General features: G+C 35.3%; 1 protein-coding gene across 1 annotated transcript; it reads left to right on the forward strand.

Moving 5' to 3' along the window:
* Nucleotides 1-12,656: 12,656 nt before the first annotated feature.
* On the forward strand, nt 12,657-14,708 carry LOC108192276 (pectate lyase). Its single transcript, XM_017372315.2, has 4 exons — nt 12,657-13,124; nt 13,198-13,858; nt 14,004-14,246; nt 14,331-14,708. Exons 1-4 carry the CDS (start codon nt 12,919-12,921, stop codon nt 14,550-14,552), a joined length of 1,332 nt encoding a protein of 443 aa, XP_017227804.2. The 5' UTR covers nt 12,657-12,918; the 3' UTR covers nt 14,553-14,708.
* Nucleotides 14,709-27,001: the final 12,293 nt, after the last annotated feature.

Below are 27,001 nucleotides of genomic sequence, written 5' to 3' on the forward strand. Positions count from 1 at the left end.
CAAGAAACACATAGTAGCAATAATCAAGAAAAGGCAGAAATTATGTAAAACATAATGAAACACATCCACTATTATGGCCCCGGAAAAACAGCTTCGAAATCATCCTTCGAAAAATTCTGAAAATCTTCGAGAGCCCGTTTGGAGGCCTAAACAGCCTCAGAACGCCCTGAAAAACTGCAGCAAATGGACTACGTCTAGTTCTAGTTCTGCCGTCCCCGAAAAGGTATTATGCGCCCAAATCGGACATCGTATGCAAAAGTTACCCTAAATAGCAGCGGCAACAGATCGCAGCAGCGGAAGATCTCTGTTTCTTGCAGCCCCGTTGATCAAACAATTACATACAAATTGTACAGGCGAACCAGCCTATTCTATTACATCAAATCATAATCAAAAACAATTACAAATTGAATTACAAGATTAAACTATCACGATCAACCCTCGTGATTTACAACAGCCACGATAAACCACGTGGAATCCAAACATAACAGAATAATTAAAACACGGCCATAATAGTGGACAACGACCTGCATCACAGAATCACTATATACATGCATATATAATCATGACATGGACTACATATCATAAATCGCAGAACCGCAACCTCGCTCTGATGCCATTGTAGGAACAATCGGATCTTGGCCCTGCGTTTTATGATACTTATCAAAAGTTCGAACAGAATATTAACCTTAATCGCTACGGCGCAAGCGATTCAAATCCACGTCTTCTACTGTATTCCTTGATTCTCCTTGGACGAAGTGTGGCCTTCGATCTCCCAAGGTGTGCCTCTCCTTAAAGCTCCGAAAACCCAAAACCCTAGCTGTCTCCTTGAGAAAAACGTCTGCCTCTCTCTGACTCTAGGATTAATTCGTTTTGGTGTGTCTTTCAGCTTTAGGAGAACGGGAATATATATAGGCTACAGCAGGGATCATGGATCATTAGGTCAGGCCTCCTAATGATATTCCGGGCCAGGCCCAATGTCATTAAATATTAATTCTATCCACTAAAGAACTAATATTTGCACTACCTTTCCTAATTCCGTAAATTAATTATTTAATTCGGCTCCCATATTAATTGCTTATAAATTCCCCATGTTTAAGATATCGCATGTCCATTAATTAAATTAATTTCTGACAATTAATTTAATTAATATCTTTTATCCTTGATCATCCACTCAACCTTATAATTATGCAAGAACAAATCTGCCTGCAGGACTAAAGCATAATTATCTTTATGAGCTTTCAAGAGGACATCATCACCCGAATATATTTTTCGGACACGGTTTCCTTTTATAGTCAATATCCCACTCTGTATATAATGTCATTGCCCAATACATAAATTCGTAATTTAAAATAAATTACTTAATTTATGAGTCAAGGCATGTGCATTAAATACAAGTGTCAATCACTATATCCGGATTAAGAACTTAAGCATGAATAACATCATAGAATCTTAGTTCTTTATTGTCAGAATTAAAGAGACAATTATTCTACTATTTTCATCCCGTTCAATATACACAAAGTATATAAGTATTATTCAATAGTCAAGATAAACTATTTCCAAATAATACTTCAGCCATTCCAGTGGTTTGTCTAACACCACCTCGACTGTGAACCCTTATTATATTATATAAGGAGTCTGACAATCTAATCTTCTGCTATCCCATTTGATACTAGATTGTCTACAATATATAATATACAGACAATGTGAAAACATGCATTGAAGATTCTCAAATAATTGTTATATACTTCAAACGAATATTTCAGTATAACCCTAACAGAAGTTTCTATATTTTATTTATTCAGATGATTCCAATTTATGAAGAAGAACTTACAAGACGAAGACTCGGCGAACAAGCCACAGCTTAATTGTTTTAATGACGAGGAATATTTTATTCAGCTAGATACAGATGAACCAGACAGTACATTTGTGTATCAGCTACAAGGATTAAATATTCTACGTCAAACAAAGGTGGTAGTTCAATTGATTGACAATTCAAGACGAAGATATTAAAGTTTCAAAGAAGACAGAAGCTCTGCTAAAGAAGGAAAGTGATTAAATATTAAATAGATTATATATATTCACTTCTAATATAATTATATTAGTAGTATATTTTATTTAGTAAATTGATTCACTCTTGAATTAATTTATCTAATGAATATACTCAACTAATTTAATTAAGTGGATTATATTCTATTTATTATTTACGAAACAAATCACTTTAAAGCTTTCTACATCTAGTTAGACAAAGAAATGCTTTGTCTAGCTCCTTTAAAGACACTCCAAGACATTGAAAAGCTTTGTCCTACCTTGTTATTACAGCACATGGTCAAGACAACTCTTTTCTTTGCAAAGACAAGCTAGCACACACCAAGTACAAGACAACCATGTCTTTCCACATGCTTTCACATGCCATAATCGAGTGGTACCAATCAAGAAAGATTCCTTGTCCTTTTGATTGATTATGTGATGTCATGATTGGTGACAACTAGCCTTGTCTTGCTTTTTGTTGTCTTTCCCTTCTTTACTTTTGTCTTACCCTCACTTGTTTTGTCATGGCAAAGCTACTAATTTGTCATACCTTGTTTATGCTTTGTCATGTCTTGCCTTTAGTTGTCTTACCTTTAGTTGTCTTAATAGTTCAAATGGTTTTGCCTATAAATATGGCCACCATTCTTCATTTGTAAGTGTTCACTCACTTTGACATTTCAAAGCACTTGTAAAAGTTTTCAAGTTTTGCTAAAACTTGCTATTGTTACATCCACAGTTTTACTGTGCTTTGTTACCGGTTGTTTTAATCACTAATCTAGAATATACCATGTCGAATTTATTCTACGAACATTAGTGGACATTATAACTGAACCAATTTAATTATATAACGACTTCAAACATTGTTATATTAATTATGTAAAATCTGATTAAAAAATTATATTCCAATCAGATTTACTTCCGCGATTATTTTGTGACGATTGTATTCAACCCCCCCTTCTACAATCGCTTCCGGACCTAACATAAGCATGAATATCTAAGACTAAGGCATTAATTTTAAGATTGGCAGATTTCATCTTTTTAATAGCATCATCTCTTTCTAGTCCTAATTGCATAAAAAGTTTAGGGCATGTAGGATCTACCTGAAAGCTTCCAGCAAGAGGAGGTGAGGATGATCCAGCATTAGCCATGAGAGTAACATTCCCAATCTGCTCTTCTTCATCACTGTCTGTATCATCCCAGCTTTTCCATTCTGCTAGATAAGACTTACTCTTGAAGCTTTGACTTCCAGAAGTACCCTGATGCTTTCTAACCAATGCATCATACTTCTGCTTCAGCTCATTGTAGGAATCCTTTCTCTTTCCTTGAACCTTGGGTTGTTTGCATTCAGTTGCAAAGTGTCCCGGTTCACCACAGTTGAAACATTTGAACTTGCTTCTATCCACCATCCCAGTCTTGTATCCTTCTCTGCTTGTAGAAGATAAGTAACCTCCTTTTTCAAACCTGTTGGCAGTAGGTTTGTACTTGTAGGAGGGGTTCTTCTTGAATCTCATGTTTCCAAATTTCTTGGCAAACAGTGATAGAGATTGATCTTCTAACTGTTCTAACTCTTCCATTGTATAGAACTCTTCGTCACCACTGGAGGAAGCAGTCTGACCCATCTCAGGTACAACAAATTCCTGAGTGGTCTTAGAAGGAACAACAACATCCTTCTTTTCTTCCTATGTACATGTGACTCAACAACTAGAGCTCTCGAATGGTTCAGTGTTTTACCCCAGCCATATCTCTGCTTACTTTGAACCTGCTCGAGTTCATAAGTTTTCAAAACTCCGTAGAGTCTTTCGAGAGAAATCTCATTCAGAGCTCTACTTTCCCTGATAGCAGTGATTCTGTGTTCCGGACGTTCCGGAAGGGTTAAGAGAGTCTTCATGTTGACCTCTTTCTTGTCGTAGTATTTCCCATTCAAATTCAAGTTATTAATCAGATTATTGAGTCTGATAAATACTTCTGAAATCCCTTCTCCGGGATTGGAACCAAACTGTTCATACTGAGCCATCAGTATCTCTTTCTTATTCTCTCTAACTTCTTCTGAGCCTTCGTTTATGATATCTAGAGTGTCCCAGATTTGCTTCGCGTTCGTACAATTAACAACAACATTGTACATGACAGGATCTAGGGATTCAACTAAGATCAGTTGAAGAGCATCATCTAGGTTCATCTGTTCACTCTCTTCATATGTATACTCAGAAAGTTCTTTCGGAATAGTCTTATGATGAGGCATTAACACACAATCTTCTTCATGCACTAATGTGACTTTCATCGGAGTAGAAACACCCTTGTTCAGAATCCCGATATATTTTTTGTTCGCAGTGCGGAGGAATAGTAACATGTGCATTTTCCATAGGCCAAAGTGTTCTTTACTGAACGGTGGGATTTTAATGCTACTGATCTTTTGTGTACTCATTTTTAAGGATTTGAAGTGAATAGTGTTTGGAAGAGATTTGGATTTTTGAAAGAAAAATATTTTAAATCAAAATTAATTTTTTTAAAAAAAAATTAATTTGAATTTTAAAAAAAATATTTGGATTTAACGTGAATAGTGTTTGGATGAGATTTAGATTTTTGAAAGAAAAATATTTTAAATCAAAATTAATTTTTGGAATAAAATTAATTCGAATAAAAAATATTTGGATGTTACAGAGTGTGTATCGGATCTGATACGGTAAAATGGTATCAACCGCTCTGATGCCAATTGTTAGGTCCTGTAACGATTGTAGAGGAGGGGGTTGAATACAATCGTTACTTAAAAGTAATCGCTGCGGAATAATCTGATTGAATATAAAATTGTTAATCAGATTTTAATTAATTCATATAACAATGTTTTAAGTCGTTATATAATTAATATGGTTCGTTTTAATGTCCACTAGTTCGTAGAATAAATTTGACAGGAAGTATTCTAACTTAGCGGAATAAAACAACCGAATGATCAAAGTACAGTAAACTGTGGATTTAACGAATAGCAAGTTTAGCACAACTTGAAAGCTTTACAATACTTTGAACAAGAACAAATGAATGAGGGAGAGCCATATTTATAGGCAAAATCCTTGAACTAGTAAGACAATGGTGGCAAAGACAATCCCTAGCTTGCTAAGACAATCTGGCACTTTGTCTTGCTGATTTAGGCCTTGGAAGACAATAAAATAGATTGTCTACAACTAATAAGACAATCAAATCCATGGGCAAGACAATCTAGGGGTCGGTAAGATAATCTGGAAGTGTGGTAAGACAATCTGGGAGATTGTCTTGTTGCACTTCAATCGGCAAGACAATCACAAAGATTGTCTTGCAAGCTACCAAGGCAAGACAATTGCTACAGGCGGTATGACAATCTAAGAGACTGTCTTGCCGTGTAAAGGAAGAGGGGAAAAGCGGTAAGACAATCCTTTGGATTGTCTTACCTTGCTTAAATCAACAAGACAATCAATTAGATTGTCTTTCCTTGTTGATTTCAACAAGACAAAGCCTTGGATTGTCTTTCCTTGTGGTTTAACACTTAGACAATCAATTAGATTGTCTTTCCTTGTTGTTTGACACTTAAACAATCAAATAGATTGTCTTTCCTTGTGTTTTTAAGTAGACAATCCATTTTCCCTTGAATTAATTAACCGATTAATATTCACTTAATTATTTTAAATGCATAAATTCATAAATTAAATTAATTCGAGATAAAATTAATTTAATAAATAAATTACACATCCAATATTATTATTTTGAGAAGTGATATAATTAATTAGATAATCAATTATCCTTTTTCTTCTTCAGCAGAGTCTTCAGTCTTCTTTGAACAATTAAGATCTTCGACTTGATTGAACGACCACCTTCTTTTGACTTAGAATATTTAATCTGATGAGCTGATACACAAATGTACTGTCTGGTTCATCTGTAACTAGCTGAATCAAATATTCTTTGTCAATTAAACAATTAGGTTGTGGCTTGTTCGTCGATTCCTCGTCTTCCGAGTTCTTCATTTGTAGACACAATATGGAATCTTCTGAATAATTAAAGTATTGAAACTTTATACCTTCTGATCTTCTGGACGTGCTACAAAAGATTATTTGTACACTGAGGCTTGATCAAATTAATGAACTTCTTCTAGTGGTTTGCAGCAGCATCGTGAAATTCTTCTGACATAAAATCTTCAATAAATCATTTGACGTTCTTCGTACGGATTCCGGATAACAGTACTTGCTATTTGCTTGCTTTCTTATCAGAGTTGAGTTAATACCTCTTAAACTAGTATTCTTTGCCCGCTTCGCATAGTTCTTAATCTAACATTTTTTTGAAATATAATAATTTTTATTATAATTATGTATTTTATATAGCATATAAAATAAATACTTATGGTTACATGAGAAAATAATTGTTTGGTTTTCTCTTAATTAACTTGTTTTTTTAATAATATGTTGATGGTTTTCTTTTGCAGACAATTATTTCGCGGGTTTTTTATATGTTTTTAACACTTGATGGTTGATATAGTAAATTTACTAAATTATTGCTTTGCATAAAAAGTTGTGGATTAAATTCCAAAATTTAATCGTTTCATATAAAAGAATAGTATCAAATTATAATAATTATTTTGTCGGAATTAAATTTTGACTAGACTTTGTTCTACAGCTGTGTAATTTAAAATCGAACCTTTATATTACATAGGATTTTTTGCCCGCTTCGCATGGTTTTATGTTATAATTTTTTTTATTTAATTTTAATAAAATAATAATTAATCTAAATTTATTGAATTGATATGTGAAATATTTATTTAAAAGTTAATTTTAGTTTACAATTAACATCTCGCATATAACCAAAAGCACTTATTTTGAGATAATCTAAGGAAGCTTTTCGTTCATGGTTAAAGAGCCCGATTAACGGAATTTGGATCCTCATACCAATACATTATGTTTCGATTAACAAAAATTTTATGTGAAATGGACCCTTTGGATTACCCTTTCCCATACCCATATTCTCATACCTCTTATTCCCATTTCCACAACCATCTAAATACCCTCTAAATGATTCTATTGTATCAAATTATGCTATGTAAAACTTATTAATTATATAAATTTGTGATATATTAGCATTTTGTTAACAAATTAAATATTATATTCCGAATGCAAATATATTACACTTTTTAAACATATATAACTATTCAATATAAATACTTTTTTTAACAAAAATTAGTAAAAATTATAAGTATTTATCTAAAATACATTATTTTAATCCAGCTCATTAATATATTTATCTTAATTTATTTTGTTATGATGACAAATAATGTATTATTATTTTTATACAATATAAAAAACAGCACAAAGTCTAAATGGCATATATATTTTGAAACCTTGGTGGTAGAATGTATTCTTATTTTAGATACCATTGTGTGCCAATTTCGCATTATTTTTTTTGTACTTGAAAACCTTCCCAGACCTGAAAAAAGCATAATCTTATGAAAGAGGAATTGATACAACCAAAAACAAAAAAAAAACCCTTACAATTTGCTCTCCCTGTATCTCTAACATTATAAATTGCGAGTCATATCAACAATCATATAACTCATAAATGATACAATTTGAGCTTTCTTTTATTTGAAAAAGTCGTACTATCAAAAGAGACACAATTGATTGACTTATGTTCTAGGAGATGAATGTAAGACTTTCTCAATTCAGCATGGAGACCGGATTGCATACATGCTCATAAGGCCGGGCAGTTTCAATAACCGTTGAGTTAATATTTCTTCTGTCCTCAAGCTCCACTTCTTTAGGACAAATCACCAAAATGCACAATACTTATCATGTGTTAACTGGTAGTCAGAAGCTTCTCCCGTCTTCCAAATCTCACAATAGTCATTAATGGATGGGTTTAGTTTAACTCCGTAAGTAATCGAAAAAAATTTAACAACTTACTTTCATAGTGTTTCTCAAGAACATGCAATAGCGATCCCAGTAGACCATTTTGTCCTGAATAACAAAATCTTCAGAGCTTACCCAGTGACCATTGTCACCACCACTTGGAATCAAAATTTTTTTGTTGTCCTCATCATTCGACTTCCACCTAAATTCAATTAGAAAGTTATAAATTCGACTCACGTCAAAAAAAAGTTATAAATTCGACTCACAACTGTGAATTTAGAATGTTAATCAAGGTCGACAATAACACCCAGAGAACGAATCTCATTTGTGTATTCAACAAAAACATCTCGCTCATGTTGTTACCACTTTCTAGACGGTCTCAATAGCATTTAGTTCATGATAGATGTGTCAAGTCAAATTGTTTTTTCATTTGATCCATCTTTCTACACCTCTCCCTTTTGAACTTAAAGTCGAGATACAAACAATTCTATACTGTCATTAGATTCCATTCAAAGAGTATAAGAAAATAACACTAATGAATCTTTTTAAAATAAATAACATAATGATGGATACATCAATTGCATTATACACTAACAAAAAGGTGCAGGCAGACACGCAATGTTTAAAATCACATTCAGGAGTAAATGAGTACGAAGCAAAATTATCCTAAATTAGGCACCAGTCACAACCTAATGAAATAATTATATCTACTCTATTTAGTGTGAGATAAAACAACATATGTAAGATTTTTACCTGCCACTGTTGAAAATAAGAATTTGGTCGAGTTATATAAGTGTTCATCTACACTCTAAAATAGTTCAATTAACCGTAGGTATTCTCATTTGAAACTTATTTCAGCTTCAAAGGTATCCTGTAATCAAAGTCATAATACTTTAAATGCCAAGACTCTAAAATCCGACTATATCTTAACCACGATCTCTCACTCAAACAGCAAGTTCTGTTACATATAGATGTCATGTTTCAATAGAATACAACTAAAAGTAAAAGTTGGTCTAATTTTTTAAATATGATCTCAGCAATTAATTCAGTATTATTATCTAATTAAACTTATTCATATACTATAACCGTGGTTAGTCCAACTAAAAGTAAGACAATTTGCAATAGTTGAAATTGTAGTCTTTACCTCGTGACAACATAGAGCCACCAAGTGCAAATAGTATAAGCAATACAAATGAACCAAACGTTCTTGAGACAATCGAACTCCTGCCCATTGTTACAATATACCGGAACAATGCAGAAGCCATCTGGTTGATGAGTACTAAAAGCATGTACTGTTTGAACAATCTAAAGTACGATAGTTAATAATTATAGAGCGTAGAAACATGATTGAGCACTTAAAGAAGAAGTTAATTGACGCAACATATATAATTTTACCTTCCAGCATTTGGATCTAATTTGGATCTAATCCAAATTAGAGTAAAAAGTTATATGAAATAGTACCTCCTTGTATTAGTCTAATCTGGTTCTTCCTCTTTTGCTTTTTTCTGAATACACACACAACCAAGCTCAGTCCTAGTAAAATCATTACAATTGACACCATCCTGGTCTCCCTCTGTTTCCCTATAAAATGTAAAACATGATTGCAACATAACACGCTTGTATATGTATAAGATATAAGAAGTATAAACACTTCACATCAGTAAAAATTCTTTCGGAACTACGGTAAACCACTTAAAATCAATAAAAATTCTTTCATAACTATAATCATACACTTGATATGCAATTTTCAAGTATTCATTATCAACTAAATTTACTCTTTCATAACAACTACCATATTCATATACAATCGCAATTATAATTATTTGAATCATATCATCACCATTATCACATATGTACTTGCATATTAGCTTTCGAAAAGTACAATAAAATTGAAAAGAACTTTAATCAAACACCTTACATGCATTCATACAAAGACAATTATACATTTATTTACCTCTAGTGTCAGTGAAATTATCACATTCTTTGAAACCCGATCCTCATCACGCGCTTCATTTTCGATGAATCTGAAAAATTTACCATTTGATATATATTAGTTTAATTGTTCTAATACTTATAATCATATACAACAAAATTAAAATTACGATATAATAAAGGGAAATGAAGAGAAAGAGACGGAGGAGTATAAAATTCAAAATCCACGATAGTACTACTTGTATCATAAAAGAAGAGGAAAGAGCCAACAAGGTGTTGGTGTGGCGGTAGAGCTCTTGTACCCCCTTGCGGGAGGTCGGGAGTTCGACTCCCCACGTGTGCGTGTGTAATCAATTAGCAAAAAAAAAAAAAAAAAAAAAAAAAAAAGAAGAGGAAAGTAGAATTCAAAATTTGAATTGAGAAAGTGTGTATCTGTTCAGTATGTTCTGTACGTAAAGTTTGGATAGCACGTGCAAGTAAAATGAAACATGGCAAATACTGTAAATACGTTCAATTGTTGGAGGGCATAATGGTAAAAAGCATTGCAAAAAGCCTTCAGGCAATATATACTAAAGAGATACAAATAGGCTAAACATGTGCCTTTCATCCTGGAATTATTACGTCAAAGGTACATTACTAAAATCTCGGTATTATTATAAATAGATCTTTGTTATCAAAGAAACCTCTATTTATTTGACTGAACACATCCATTCTTATCCACCTCTTATTTCTTTTAATTTACTGAGAGACTTAGCCTTTTCATCTGAGTTGTGTGAAAAACTTTTAGTGAAAAGATTCAAGAGAGAAGTAGTCTCCTGGACTGGCAAAAGGTGAGGTAGTTGTGTGAATAAGAGCATTGTTTATGCATATGAGAGCTTAGATATTACACTTTACTGTAATATTAAGTATGACTGTGAGAAATGATGAGATCACTTGAAAAGAAAAGAGAGATTTAGGATTCTAACAAATTTTTGCATCAACAGATTCTTATTCTTATTGATAGATTGAACACTCACTCTGGTAAATGATTGCCAAAAAGGGGGAGAAGTAGTTCAAAATTTATCTGAAGCTGACAAATGATCAAAAGAATCTTGGAGAAATACTGGATAACAAATCTTGTTATTATCCGAATTCAGAGTAATTCAAGTCAAATTCAAGTGATGTTGTTACTATCTCAGAAGGAAAGTCAAAATGAAGCTAGAAACAAGGTTCAACTCAAAGGAGTAAAATATAATGAACTTAAGAAGCTACTGGTAAATACAAGTGGTTATTCATATCAGAACAGAATAAAGTTTTCAGAAAGCTGAAGACAAAGTTTTCAGAGAAATACAGAAGAAGAAATTACTAACAGAACAAAAGAATTCAGAATCTATAAAAAAGCTATCAAAGAACAAATGCATAAATCAATCTTGGAGCATAAAGCTACAAAGAAATCAAACTCATGATGATGATATGACTTACTTCATAAAATTTTGAAGAAGTTTTGGAATCAATGAATCAGTGAATTTATGTTTTATTCCACAAAGTATAAATTGGGGGAAATTGTTATGTAGGAAGATTCACTTATGCATCAGGAATTTATCACAATGAAGCGACAAGGAACAATACAGTTGACAGGAAACTGATGACCGCATCAGCAACTGATGGAACCGCATCAGTAAGCGGATTCTTGATCAGTATCGAGTATACTCAGTATTTGGATATTGAGTTTGAGAAGGAAAGAAAGAAGATTGATACAATATAGCTTATTCATAGATATATACTTCTGTTAGTAAATCAAGTTAGTAACTGTAGAAGCTGTGTACTATATAAACACAAATTATTAGGTCTTACGAAGATACAAGTAAGAAGCACAACACGAGTAATATTTGTGTAACCTAGCAGCTCCTAAGAACGTCGTTTCTCTTGAGAGAGTATTGTAACAGTTCTTATAGCGATCAATAAGAGCTGAGTTAAATTAAATCTTGTTTGTTGTCAAGTTTTGCTTATTCGACATTTGATTGATCAATATATAAATTCCTCTTAACTCTATTGATTCAAATCAAGGCCTAACATTAAATTATTAAATAAACAAGTCTTCTGAATGAATTGTTGAATCCAAATTTAACAAATTCTAGAATAGTTTTTTTGTTGACCATGCATTAAAGTGGAACATAATACATTTATTACTAATGTCAACATTCAAATATTCACATTAATCAAATAAATTTGATATTTTATTTACCCATATATTGTATTACAATTTGTTATTTTTATAATAAAAATAATTAAAAATTTATTATTAAATATTAAATTGGCTTATTTTAGTTAGAAGACTAATTTTAATTAAAAAATTAGGGTGCATGCAGGGCCTCGATATTATTTATGAGATGAAACAATTAAAAGTTGTCAAAGAAAATTTGACAAAAATTTATTATACAGTTTCTGACTTTTTTTAAATAAGATATTATTTCTTAATAAATATAAAATTTTATAAGATAAATCAAATGTAAATATAGATTGGTATTTAATATGGTTTTGAATATTATTACATATATATACATATATATACATATATATATACATACATACATATATATATACACACATACACACACTGATAATCATGTAAATTAAAGAATGTTTACTATCATCATTTATGATTTATTATGTGTCCTTAAAGCAGCGATTAACTATTCCGTTTAAGAAAATAAACAAGTGCAGTGAGTGTTGACCATTACTTAAGAGGTGGCTCACCACTCTTCTCTCTCAACTTTTCGTTTCATGTACTTGTTTTCCAACAGATATTCTCTACTTGTATTTTGTGGTTTTTAAACAATGTTGCAGCTCTTCGTCCATATATCTAAATTTTCAAAAAAAAATTGATCATTGTAACTCCTATATTCCCAAACAAACATGTTAATAACACATATTTGTATGTAATAGATCCATATCTTTGTTTATAATTGGGTCTACCTTGCAGGCTTTGATCCGTAGTTTAACAGATCATGTAAATCCCGTGTCTAAAGTTTTTATAACAAGTGAAAAATAATTCAGTTGAAGTCTTCTTCTTTTTGGTCGAATGGTTTAACATATTATGCTGGAAACTTAAACACAAAAAATGATAATGGGAGCAGTTAGGCATATATTGTATTTTGTATATGTTGGCTTTGCAATGTCGTGTGCTGCTTCCGTGGAGATGAATTTCACGAAACACGATGAGATGGTATGGAATTTACGAGTTGCGGAAGCGAAGAAAGCTAATGTAAATGCTTATGATCCGCATCCACATCATGTCACGAACCAATTAAACAGTCATGTCCACAAGTAAGTGCTTGATCTTTTTTCATTGCAATACATTTTGAAACTTGCTTCTTATAAGTGGCGTCTTATGATCAAGGGCAACGGATAAGAGTAGTAATGACACAAGAAGGGGCTTGCACGGACAAATATTGAAAGGCCCGTGCATAGCTACAAACCCTATAGATCAATGCTGGAGATGTGATCCAAATTGGGATAAAAACCGGATGAAGCTAGCTGATTGCGCTCTGGGATTCGGCCGCCACACGACCGGTGGAAAAGGTGGCAAAGTTTATGTTGTCACAGATGCGTCCGACACAGACATGGTTAATCCTAAACCTGGAACCTTACGTCATGCGGTTATTCAAACCGAGCCCCTTTGGATCATATTTAAATGCAACATGATGATCACACTAAGTCAAGAACTTATAATTACAAGTAATAAAACTATTGATGGGCGTGGAGCTCAAGTTCACATCGCTTTTGGAGCTGGACTAATGATACAATTTGTGAAAAATGTAATTATACATAATCTTCATGTTCATGACATTAAGGCAACTAATGGTGGAATGATTAGAAGTTCGGTAGATCATTTTGGTTTACGATCCAAGAGTGACGGTGATGGTATCTCAGTGTTTGGCTCTTCTCACATCTGGATTGATCACATTTCTATGTTCAATTGCGTGGACGGATTGATTGATGTTGTTGCCGCTTCCACAGCAGTTACCATCTCTAATTGCCACTTCACACGACATAATGAGGTGAAAATCTAATTCTCAGATCCCATAAGTATTCCAAAAAATTTTAGACAGGTGCACCAAATAGATAGGAGAAGACCTTAATATGTATATTGTTTTTAAATCTAAATACATTATGAATTAATATACGTTTTATGTTTATATTAAGGTGCTTTTGTTTGGTGCTACCGATGGATTCACAGATGACAAGATAATGCAAGTGACGCTAGCATTCAATCATTTTGGTAATGGATTGGTTCAAAGAATGCCAAGATGCCGATATGGATTCGTGCATGTAGTCAACAATGATTACACTCACTATCTAATGTACGCTGTTGGTGGCAGCTCTAGTCCCACCATTCTTAGCCAGGGGAATCGCTACATTGCTCCGGTGGATCGAAATGCTAAAGAGGTAAGTCATAACTAAATTACACCTTTGGAATTCTATGAATTGAGTCCCAGCAAAGTTGAAATATGAGTCCATTTGTGTACGTAGGTGACGAAAAGAGACTATGCAGCCGAAAGTGAATGGAAAAATTGGGTATGGAGATCACAGGGAGACTTGATGATAAATGGGGCATTTTTTGTAGAATCTGGTGATCCGAAACATGTGTTTGTTAGTGGTGAGGGAATGATAGTCCCTAAGCCCGGAACAATGGTAGATAAGCTCACACAATTTGCTGGTGCTATTGGCTGCAAATCGAATGAGCCATGTTAGTTGATATATATGTACATAGGTTCTTATTAATAATTAGGAATTGAGAGTGATATAGAATCATATGCAATTATTAGTCGTTAGGAATTGAGACTAACATAGAATTGTAGGCAACTGACTGTGCTATTACTTTTTTTTTGGGTTTAAATTGTTATTTACCTGCTCTAGGCTCGTACTTATGAGAGTTACTTACGAACTTATATTATATATATTATTAGGAAAACTGGCATGACCCTCGACAAACACATAATATAATATGTACCACCAAAGTGAGCTCGTCCAATTAATCTAATGAAGGTTGCTAGTACTTAAGCATTACAACAATATTGGACTAAGTCTCACGGGCTAGTTATTCTTCTAGGTTACTCTACAAATTAGGCCACTAGCTAGCGCCTAAAAGATGATAAAGCCCTCCCTAAAGGAGGGGTCGCAACAAGCATGGAAGTCACCCCCGCAGTCATTGGCCTTAGAGTCTCCCCCCTTAGACTCATTCTCCAATAAGGCACCTAAGCCTCATTACTCTATTTTAATATAGGCCCCCAATTGAGGGTTCCGATCTTCATACACTAAATTTCTTATGGGCTCTCTCTAGGGTTAGTCCCACTATCTTTTGTTCCCCCACACCTCAAGAGGATGAACAAGGCATGAACACTCATGATCAGTCTCGGTTCGGGCCGCATGAGTGATCTCTCGAGCTCTCTACCTCCGCTCAATAGATTGCTCTCCATTCACCAACCCACTCCATGTCATCCTCTTTTGCAATCTAGGCTTGGGTTATGAGAGTTACAGGCTTCTTGACGGTGGCTTACATGGTTTAGTGGACCATACAAAACCTAGCCCATATAGTTTATTTTTATCCAAAAAAACTATGTGGTAGCTTAAATCCTTCTATATAGGGTACATATGTGTTACTAAGATAATTCTTGTTGAAAACACGAGTGAACACTTATTCTCCTTTTTTCGAGGATCATAGAATATCAACTATATTCTCCATCACTCTTTGACTCGTATTCATCATAATGTTCTTCCTATATTCAAGCAATTTCCCATATTTGTTGTTAACCATTTTTTACCATTAATACTCCCGTGATCATAGTGGGAGATCAATAACATCTAAGGAGAAGGATGACCTGTAGGAAGAATAAGTCTAGAAGGGCCTCTCGAGGGGATTCAAATGAGGAGAGGAGTAGTGTCCCCAGTAACAATCAGCCCGAAAGGGGAGTCTTGAAAATGTCGGAGGGCAAGGCCTCGATCTCACACTCATTCATCAATTACCTTGAGGCTCTGGAACAAGGAATGAAAATTGTGACTTCGAAAGTGCCCTTGAACTCTCTCTACACGGGCCCAGTCCATCGCCCTCAAGGTCTACCAACGTAATGGATCGGGTGGGAAAAATACTGACCAAACATGATCTCTGAATCAAGATAGAGGCTAAGCAACCTGAAAAAGGAAAACAGAGCGTCAAGGGCAACCCCCGAGTCCTCCTCTAGGCAACAGCGACACCCGTCTTGACATGACGATTTAAAGTGGTCTCGACCGAGGTCTGGTCTAGAGAGGTCCCTTCACCGAGAAAATAAGGTATTGTTTGGGGTTGTTGTTGTAGACAGCAACAACGGTTTTTTGCTAAAAAGTAGGTGAAAATTTGTTTGGTAAATTTAAAAGCAGCTTTTCCGAATAGCAGCTTTTAGCTGAAAAGCTACTTTTAGAAAAAGCTGGTCCTCACATGGTTTTGGAAAAAGCTGCTTTCAGCTTTTTCAGAAAATTGTAACAGGTTTCATTATCAAACCTCATCAAAAACATTATTTTTTTAATATTATAACTCAAAATAAGCAAATATCAAAAAAATTGCAAACAATTATCTGATTTCGACAACAAGACTTTTTTTTCCCAGCAGTTTTTCTAACAACACAACAATTTTTAACAGCATGCCCAAACAGACCCTAAGCGACACTCATGTCTACATGAAAGAAAAAGGTATCATGAGTATGAGGTCAAATCTGGGATTCAGGATGAATCGATAAATGACCCCTTTATTTCAACACTATGACAACTATGAGTGTGGCAACCAAAATGATCCTGACAGACTAGGAACCTGAATGTGAAAATTTTGAGACGTATATGGGTACTTATTGAAAGAATGTTCTCCCGGTCATTACTGCTCATTATCCTTTCTCTGGGCCACCCAGAATCTCCCCCTTCTGTTAACAAGAGGCATAACCCTAACTCACTTTTGACGGGGATGCTTACCCGGCCTCATATTATATGTGTTTGAACATGCATATGGGGGACCTTTGCTATTTCACTTCGTCGGCGTGCCTAAATTAAGTTCCAAAAGCTTTCCTCGGGAGTTACCCGAAGTTGGAAGCAAATGGAGGACCTTTTCATGAGACAATTTCAGTCGTCAATGGCCTATGATCCCCTAGTAGCTACGCTAGACAACATAAAACAAAGGAATAAGGAGACTCTCCATGATTACTTTCGGAGATTTAATGCTAAGGTCCCTTAGGTAAAGGGATCCATTAATGAGGCTATAAAGAACTTTTTGATCGTTGGACTAAGGAAGGGTTTTTACTTTTGGAAGAACATTCAGGCACATGAGCCGAGAACACTTCAGGATTTTTATCAACAAACAAAGCCCTATAAGATTGTGGAGACGCCTATGGTCGACCTATAGAGAGGGAACCCTTCTCCTGATAGCTACCGATATAGAAACCGAAAGTGGAGAATATTGTTGACACCCGAGGAAAGGACGAGCCCTAGCCCAAAAAACGATCGGGCTAGACGGGAGAGGACCCCTGCAAAAAATAATGTTGAAGTATTTTTCTTTTCATGAGCAAACAGGGCATGATACTTTGTATTGTTGGCATCTCACGTAGCAAATTGAAGAGTTGATCCGAAATGGGAATCTTATAGGATGGGTTGTGAGGGAGGTTAAAAACCTCAATAAAGATTATAAAAAGTTTCCTCCACCTCAATCTCATGAACAGGACAAAGAGCTTGCAGATACGGAGATGACAACCCATGTTAAAAGCGTACGTGTGATCATCGATGGACCCCATGTTGGAGGGGACACCGGGAACGTAATGGAAAGGTATGCATGGAGGCCAATAATCCTCCTCTTATGCACCAATATTCATAATATTTCGAAAAGTCCCCCTAAGTTGTTAGAGGGAGAGTTTAATGATACCATGTTCATTGAAAAGGACGGTAGGAGGGTTCACCACCCCCACATTGATGCTCGGGTGGTAATGGTGAAATTTGCTCCACGACCGTCCATCGGGTTTTAGTTGACAATGGAAGTGCTGCCAACATTCTTTCTTATGACGCCTACACCCAAATCAGTTTTCTTGATAATGGTTTGGAAACAACCCTCAATCAATAATATGGATTTTATGGAGCAAGAATCTAGGTAAAAGGCTCAATAACGATTGATGTTATTCTTAGAGAAGGTCCTCTATCGACCACACAAGTTACAAATCCTTAATAAATAAATATTCATCTTTTAATGCCATCATTGGGCGCCCCATCTTTAATAAAATGAGGGGAGTGACCTCCATCGATCACTTGGCTATGAAGAATCTTAAAGGCATATGTTAAGCCTATTTGTAATTAAAGTGGTACAACTCAACTCTGGTAAGAGAACAAAGTAAATAGCAAATACTGTTAACCGAAATCCGTACAAAGAACTTCAAAAGAGTTATTGTAATTATATGTCAGAAGAATTCCAAGATGCAACTGCACACCACTGAAAGAAGTTCATTACTGTAATATGCTCAGGCCTTAGTGTACAAATAACATTTTGTAGCACGTCCATGAGTTCAGAAGGTATAAATGTTTCAATACTTTATTTATTCAGATTCAAATTTTATTCTACTTATGAAGAAGAATGTTCAAGACGAAGACTTGACGAACAAGCCACAACTTAATTGTATAATTGACGAATAATATTTGATTCAGCTAGATACATATGAACCAGATAGTACATTTGTGTGTCAGCTACTCAGATTAAATATTCTACATCAAGCAAAGGTGGTCGTTCAATCGATTCACAATTCAAGACGAAGATATTAAGTGTTCAAAGAAGACGGAAGGCTCTACTGCTGTATAAAAGGTGGTTAAATATTTAATAGATTATTATTTCACTTCTCAAATAATTATATTAGTTGTATAATTTATTTGTTAAATTAATTCACTCGTGATTTTATTTAATTTATAAATATATGCAATTAATTTAATAACATGAATAGTATTCTATTTTATATTTATAAAAGGGTTACTTAAAACCCCTTTATACGCTCGGCAAGACAAATTAATTGTTTGTCTTACCGAGCTCTGCTGCACCTTTGAAAGGCACGGTAGGACAAACCTTCTGCGAGGTCCGGAAGCGATTGTATAAATCTGATTTGTATATAACTTGCTAACCAAATTTTAATTAATTAATATAATAATCTTTAAAGTCGTTATATAATTAAAGGGGTTAAGTTTTAATGTCCACTAATGTTCGTAGAATGATTTCGACAGGATGTATTCTCGATTAGTGAATATAAAACAAACGAGTGATCAAAGCACATAACTTCTGTGAATATAGCAATAGCAATTTTAGCAACTTGATCAAGGTTTACAAAGTGATGAATACTTTAAAATGAAGAATAGAAGTCAATATTTATAGGCAACCATTTGAACTTGTAAGAGAATGAAGGGAAAGACATATACATGCAAGGTAAGACAAAACAAAGAAGGGCAAGACAACACTTGGCTCGGCAGGATAATTGAAAGAATAACCTGCCAAGCAAAACGGTAGGATAATAGGGATCATTGTCTTGGCAGCCCCTGAATAGTTGGGTAGGACAATATGGTTAATACAATTGTCTTGGTAGTCTTCCAAATGAATTCGGTAGGACAATGTTTTACTTTGTCTTGGCACAATACTTAGCAACCTCTAAAAGGCTCGGCAGGACAAACATAGTGTTTGTCTAGACGTGCCCTTAAAGATTACAAAACGACTCGGTAGGACAAACTCTGAGTTTGTCTTGTCGAGCTATTTAAGAGGGTTTTTTTTGACGAAAGCCTGGGGAATAAAATTAATCAACCAAATCCATCAGAATACAACGTTGAATCTCCCATGGAAGAGAAACACTATCAAAACTACGATCTGGATAAAAACATGCTACTCTGGCAAGATTAAGAGCTACCATGTTTGCACACCGTTTACCAAAATACGAACTAATATTGTTTGACTGACTTAGCAACCTGCGGAAATCCTCACAATCATCCCAAAGTGTGATCTCATAGGAGTCTTACTGCGAACAGCTTGGATCACCACCAGACAGTCCGACTCCAATGACACTATCGGCCATCGCCTACTTGCTATCCAACTCAGAACCTCCTTCATAGCCATGGCTTCTGTTGTTATTGGAGAGGTTAGCCTGTTATGAACCACTGTTTTTGCCTCAATAAGCTCACCTGCTGAATTCCTCGCCACGAAACCAAAACCTATTTTCTCTCGTTCAGCAATTATAGACGCGTCAACTGATACCTTAACTACATTCGGTTGAGGTTTTACCTAAGTAACAACTCCATCTCCTTCGATAAGAGGTTGGAGAGGAGCAATAAAAGTCCTCCCTTGGGCCGCTTTCCACTGTGTAAGGTACTGCTTTGTTTAAGCAACTACTCTGTTGACCGTAGATGTTTTTTGGTTCCACACTGTATCATTTCTTGCTCGCCATAACGCCCAACATAAAGTTACCATCTCTTCCCGTTGATCCAGATCACACCTTGCAAATGAGTTTTCTAACAAAGCTGCAAACTCGCAACCTTCGCTACCTCTGAGATCTTTATTTAGACTCCTCCAACAGTTCTCAGCAAACGGGCAATCTACTAACGCGTGCGTTATAGTCTCGATATTATTCAAGCACACTGGACACCACCCTTGCACATTGACCTGTTTTTGTTGCAGTTGGGACAACGTAGGTAAACACTTTGATAGAGCCCTCCAAACCAGGTTTAAACACTTTGCTGGGGCTTTAACCTTCCACAACAGCTTCCAAATAGAACTGTTATCCTTCACCCTCCAGAGCCCTTTCCGTTCTTGAAGGAATTTATACACACTTTTTACCGAGTAATTTCCACTCTGTTTGAACCTCTAGAACAACGTATCGTCATCATTGTCAGCAACCACTGGAATGCTCAAAAAACAACTTTGATCTCTATCGTTAAACAAGTCCTTGATGACGTCAATGTCCCACTCTTTTTTGTCCGTGAACATAAGAGATGCCACTGTGTTATTTTCCAGAACCATACCACTAGAGGTGATATATGGGTTATCTTCCTGTAAAAGCCATGGTTGTCCCATGTTGGGAATTCTTTCCCTTGATCCCAGCCTCCATCTAGTTCCCGCAATTATCACATTTCTAGCTTTTAAAATGCTGCGCCAGATATAGCTAGGATTATTTCCCAACTTAGCATATAAAAAATCCGTTCCTTCAAAGTATCTCACCATGTATACCCTTGTCACCAAACTGGAAGGCTGCACAGGTATCTCCATGCTTGTTTGCCCAACATGGCTAAATTAAAGTCTCTAAAATTTTTGAAGACCAAACCACAAGTCGACTTATGCCTGGCCATTTTGTCCCAACTCATCCAGCATAAATCTGAATTACTACTCTGAGAGGATTTCCACCAGAATTTGGAGAGAGTTCTCTCAATATCTTTCGTGATATCCAATGGCAACAAGAACACATTCATAGGAAATGCTGGAAGGGATTGAGCCACAGACCTTACCATAATCTCTTTCCCTGCTCTTGATTTCGTTTTCGCATCCCAAGTTCGAATTTGCGCAACAACTTTATCTTTCAAATAACCCAGGATACTTGACTTATTCCTACCTAGAATATTAGCAACTTTAATCGCATGTTTTAACAAATATTTAATAGAAAATCATTCACTTAATTAAACTAATTGCATAGATTCATAAATTAAATTAATCCAAGAGTGAATTAATTTAATAAACGAATTACACAATTAATATAATTATATGAGATGTGAAATAATATTTTATGTAATACTTAAACATCTTTCCTTCAACAGAGAAGCCTTATGTCTTTTTTCAATCTTTTATATCTTCGTCTTGAATTGTTAATCAATTTAACGACCATCTTTGCTTGACGTTGAGTATTGAATCTGAGTAGATGACACACAAATATACTGTTTGGTTCATCTTCATCTAACTGAATCAAATAGTCTTCGTTAATAAAACAATTAAGCTGGGGCTTGTTCGTCGAGTATTCGTCTTGTAAGTTCTTCTTCGTAAGTGGAAACAAATTGGAATCTTCTGAATAAATAAAGTATAGAAACTTTTTACCTTCAAAACTCCTGGACGTGCCACAAAAGATTATTTGGGCACTGAGGCTTGAACATATTAATGAACTTCTTTTAGTGGTGTGCAACAGCATCCTGGAATTCTTCTGCATATAATTCCAATAATTCATTTGACGTTCTTCGTACGGATTCCGGTTACTTGCTATTTACTGTGCTTTCTTATCTAAGTGAGTTGTACCTCTTTAAATACAAATAGGCTGAACATATGCCTTTCAATCTCCCCTACTTGTTTGTTAACATAACATGCAAATTTCCTAGAGGTTAACTCAACTAACTAATAAGGCAAAGGATTAAACATTGAAACCTAAATTGAAAAAGTTTCTGGTATTACATTAAACATTAAACCAGAATAATAATAGATTACAAAAGGATGTCTTTTGAACATATATTAAAAATATCCTAATCAATCTATTCACTCAGAGTGATTGACTTCTCCTTCTTCTACATCTGAATAGTGAATTATAGTAGTTGACGACTTATTCTGAGTAGGCTCTGGAGATCTGGTGGATTCACCATATTTCTTTCTTTCACGAGCCAAAGACAACTGAAATTGTACTTTTGTATCCACCGGGTCTTCCCTAACGTCTGATGGCTGTGATCTTGTTACATGCTTCATTTTCCTGAAGTAATGAGCAATCTTCTTTCTCGTGCAGTAAGAAACAATCTCATCATCAGGATCAGCATCAGCTTTAGCTTTAGAAGCGAAGCCCTTGGTTCTCAAAAGTAGGGGTGCTCATCAAACCGCACGAACCGCATAAACTGCCCGCACCGCTCCGCCCCACACCGCAAAATGAGGTTTTCATTCATCGTGGTGCGGTTGCGGGTTGAATTTTTAACAAACCGCGCGGTGCAGTGCGGGTTGGGGTTTGACATTATACAAGCGCGGTTCAAACCGCCCCGCCCCACTATTTTCTAATATATAAAAATATATTACATAGAATTACAAATATATATTATATAGATAGATAATTTATTATGATGTTATCTTCTATATGTGTGTGTATATGTTCAAGTTACTCAACTAAATTTTAATAATTTTATAATATAAATTAAGATTAGTTCTAAAACAACATGTGACGGACCCACAATACTAACTGAGCAAAAGCATTCATAATATAATAAACAATAAAGTACTACGGGATCTTAAAATATTAAACTACAAGTCTAAATCCACGATCCCCTGAATCACCAAGAATGAGTATGAACAACATCTAAATTATTACAAACAAAAAATATGTCGAAGTCATATTACTACAGGATTTGGATCCCAAAAGTTTAAAGAGAATAGGGAACTATAAGTTCCCAACCAGCTCAATCAATCAGCGATAGTCATACCCTGATCCCCTACAAGTCTTACGGGCGGTTTGCTTGAATCGTGCCATCTTCGGGTTTCACTTGGGGGTTATAATAAACAACAACATTAATGAGCAAAAAGTGTAGGAACAATCGGACCTTGGCCCTGCGTTTTATGATACTAATTAGATGTTTGAACAGAATATTAACCTTAATCGCTACGGCGTAAGCGATTCAAATCCACATCTTCTACTGTATTTCCTGATTCTCCTTGGACAAGTGTGACCTTCGATCTCCCAAGGTGTGCCTCTGCTTAAAGCTCCGAAAACCCAAAACCCTAGCTGTCTCCTTGAGAAAAACGTCTGCCTCTCTCAAACTCTAGGATGAATTCATTTTGGCGTGTCTTTCAGCTTTAGGAAAACGAGAATATATATAGGCTACAGTAGGGATCATGGACCATTAGGTCAGGCCTTCCAATGACATTCTGGGCCAGCCCCAATGTCATTAAATTTTAATTCAATCCACTAAAGAATTAATATTTGCACTACCTTTCCTAATTCCGTAAATTAATTATTTAATTCGGCTCCCATATTAATTGCTTATAAATTCCCCATGTTTAAGATATCGCATGTCCATTAATTAAATTAATTTCTGACAATTAATTTAATCAATATCTTTTATCCTTGATCATCCACTCAACCTTATAATTATGCAAGAACAAATCTGCCTGCAGGACTAAAGCTTAATCATCTTTACGAGCTTTCAAAAGGACATCATCACCCGAATATATTTTTCGGACATGGTTTCCTTTTATAGTCAATATCCCACTCTGTATATTATGTCATTGCCCAATAAATAAATTCGTAATTTAAAATAAATTACTTAACTTATGAGTCAAGGCATGTGCATTAAATACAAGTGTCAATCACTATATCCGGATTAAGAACCTCACCAATAATAACATCGTAGAATCTTAGTTCTTTATTGTCAGAATTAAAGAAACAATTATTTTACTATTTTGATCCCGTTCAATATACACAAAGTATATAAGTATTATTCAATAGTCAAGATAAACTATTTCCACATAATACTTCAGTCGTTCCAATGGTTTGTCTAACATCATTTAGATTGTGAACCTTTATTATATTATATAAGGAATTTGACAATCTAATCTTCTACTATCCCATTTGATACTAGATTGTCTACAATACATAATATACAGACAATGTGAAAACATGCATTCAAGATTCTCAAATAATTGTTATATACTTCAAACGAATATTTCAGTATAACCCTAACAATCTCCCACTTATACTCAAGATATTCTTTGAGTATATCAGTGTTTATTACAAGCAATCCACTATCAACTATAACAACTATGTGACCAAGTATCTGACTCCTATCGCTTCCACGTGCTCCTGAAAAGCCTTAGGTGGTAAGCTCTTCGTGAAAGGATCTGCCCGGTTATCCTTCAATGCTATATCAGCCTCAATGATATCTCCTCGCTTAACGAACTGTCGTATGAGGTGATACTTACGCTCTATGTGTTTCGCTGCCTTATGGGCCCCCGGTTCCTTGGTATTTGCCACAGCACCAGTGTTATCACAATAAATCATGATTTGCTGTGGCAGATTAGGAACCACATCCAAATCCAGCAGGAAGTTTCGGAACCATATAGCCTCTTTGGCTGCCTCAGAGGTTGCCACATATTCGGTTTCCATGGTTGAGTCTGTGATGCATTTCTGCTTCACACTCCTCCATATTACGGCGCCACCTCCCAAAGTAAAAACACATCCCGAGGTGCACTTTCTCTTATCCTTATCTGTCTGGAAATCCGAATCGGTATATCCCAGAGGCAATAAATCAGAGGACTTGTAAACTAACATATACTCCTTAGTCCTTCGCAGGTACTTGAGTATTGCTTTTACAGCACTCCAATGTTCCCATCCTGGGTTTGACAGGTATCTGCTAACCGTGCCCACGGCAAAGCCGATATCAGGCCTCGTACATAATATTGCATACATTAGGCTTCCACATGCCGAAGCATAAGGAACTGCCTTCATGTTCTCTATCTCCTCAGGTGTCGAAGGATAGTGACTCTTTGATAGAGTAACTTTATGTCGGGTAAATTACCCTTCTTGGAGTCCCGCATGTTAAAACGAGCTAATATGTCATCTATGTAGGGCTCCTGAGATAAAGCCAACATCCTTTTCTTGCGATCCCTTATAAGTTTGATCCCAAGGATGTATGCTGCTTCACCTAAGTCCTTCATTTCAAATTGTTGGAACAACCATGCCTTTATTGAAGACAACATCTTAAGATTGTTTCCAATGAGTAAAATGTCATCAACATAAAGCACTAGAAAAACCACTGAATTTCCCTCACATCTCTTATACACGCATGCTTCGCTTGGACATTGATCAAATCCATACGACTAAACTGCCTGATCAAAGCGAATGTTCCAATACTTAGAAGCTTGTTTAAGTCCATAAATAGACCTCTTCAGCTTACATAATCGAGATGAGCTGCTATAGATAAAAGAATACGGATTGACTTAAGCATGACTACCGGCGAAAAGGTTTCCTCATAATCGATACCTTCTTTCTGAGTATACCCTTTCGCAACAAGTCTTGCTTTTCAAGCTTTCACTTTTTTGTTTGATCCCCTCTTTTTCTTGTAGATCCACTTACATCCAATATGTTTTACACCTTTGGGTGGTTCCATGAGCTCCCAGACCTGATTAGAATACAAATAAACGTACCCATATCTAGAATAATCGTCAATGAAAGTGACGAAATACTCATAACCACCTCTTGCTTGGATATTCATGGGTCCACATAAATCAGAGTTAACCAATCCTAACACTTCTTTGGCTCTATTCCCCTTTGCCTTGAAAGGCCTATTGGTCATTTTACCTTCCAAGAAGGATTCACAACCTGGAAATGGCTCCACTGCCAATGAGCCTAAAGGCCCGTCTACTACCAGTCTTTGAATCCTCCTCAAGTTAATATGACCTAATCTCAAGTGCCAAAGATATGTTTGGTTCAAACTAGAAGGTTCTTTTCTTTTATTAGAGATAGAAGATGTGTTGTTCAATACCCTATGTTGTAGTTGCAGTGCAGGTTGACTGGGATTAATTATATACAAATTTTCTTGCAATGTACCAGAACATATAATCCGTTTATTCATCATAATAGAAACATTAGGATCCAAACAAACATTATAACCATCCATAGCAAGTTTAGATACCGAAATCAAATTCCTTCTAAAAGAAGGTACATAAAGACAATTGTTCAAAACCAAAATCCTATCAGAACCAAAAGATAAATGAATAACTCCTACTGCAACTACTGCTACTTTCGTAGCATCTCCAATGAACACGTATATCTCACCATCTCTAAGCATTATGGATTGCTGGAACCCCTGCATAGAGTTACAAACATGATCAGTGGCTCCTGTATCCACACACGAAGGGCTCGTAGATATAGCCGCTTTAAATGTTTTTGTAACTAGAGAAAGAGACATACCAGTATTTTTTGTCTTCTTAGGAAGAGGAAAATCCTCTTTCCAGTGACCCGACTGCTTGCACCGGTAGCACTTTCCCTTAGGCTTCTTCACACCAGCTTGAACACCCACTGCCTTCACAGCTTTCTGTGTCTGAGCCTTTTTTTTCTTCTTATTGCATTTCGGCTTAGAGGAAGAACCTATGGAACAATCCTTCAGCTGCCTGAAGTTATGTCAGCAGTTCCGCTCAAAAGTCTCTGGCAAGTTCATAAGGACAA

This window comes from Daucus carota, chromosome 4 (genome assembly GCF_001625215.2).
Source record: "Daucus carota subsp. sativus chromosome 4, DH1 v3.0, whole genome shotgun sequence".
Classification (NCBI taxonomy): Eukaryota; Viridiplantae; Streptophyta; class Magnoliopsida; order Apiales; family Apiaceae; genus Daucus; species Daucus carota.

What these genes read in the sequence shown, in the direction of transcription:
- LOC108192276 (XM_017372315.2), top strand. Translation starts at nt 12,919, where the DNA reads ATGATAATGGGAGCAGTTAGGCATATATTGTATTTTGTATATGTTGGC. An exon ending in TTAAACAGTCATGTCCACAA is followed by an intron (nt 13,125 to 13,197) that starts GTAAGTGCTTGA and finishes CTTATGATCAAG; the next exon opens with GGCAACGGATAAGAGTAGTA. An exon ending in ACTTCACACGACATAATGAG is followed by an intron (nt 13,859 to 14,003) that starts GTGAAAATCTAA and finishes GTTTATATTAAG; the next exon opens with GTGCTTTTGTTTGGTGCTAC.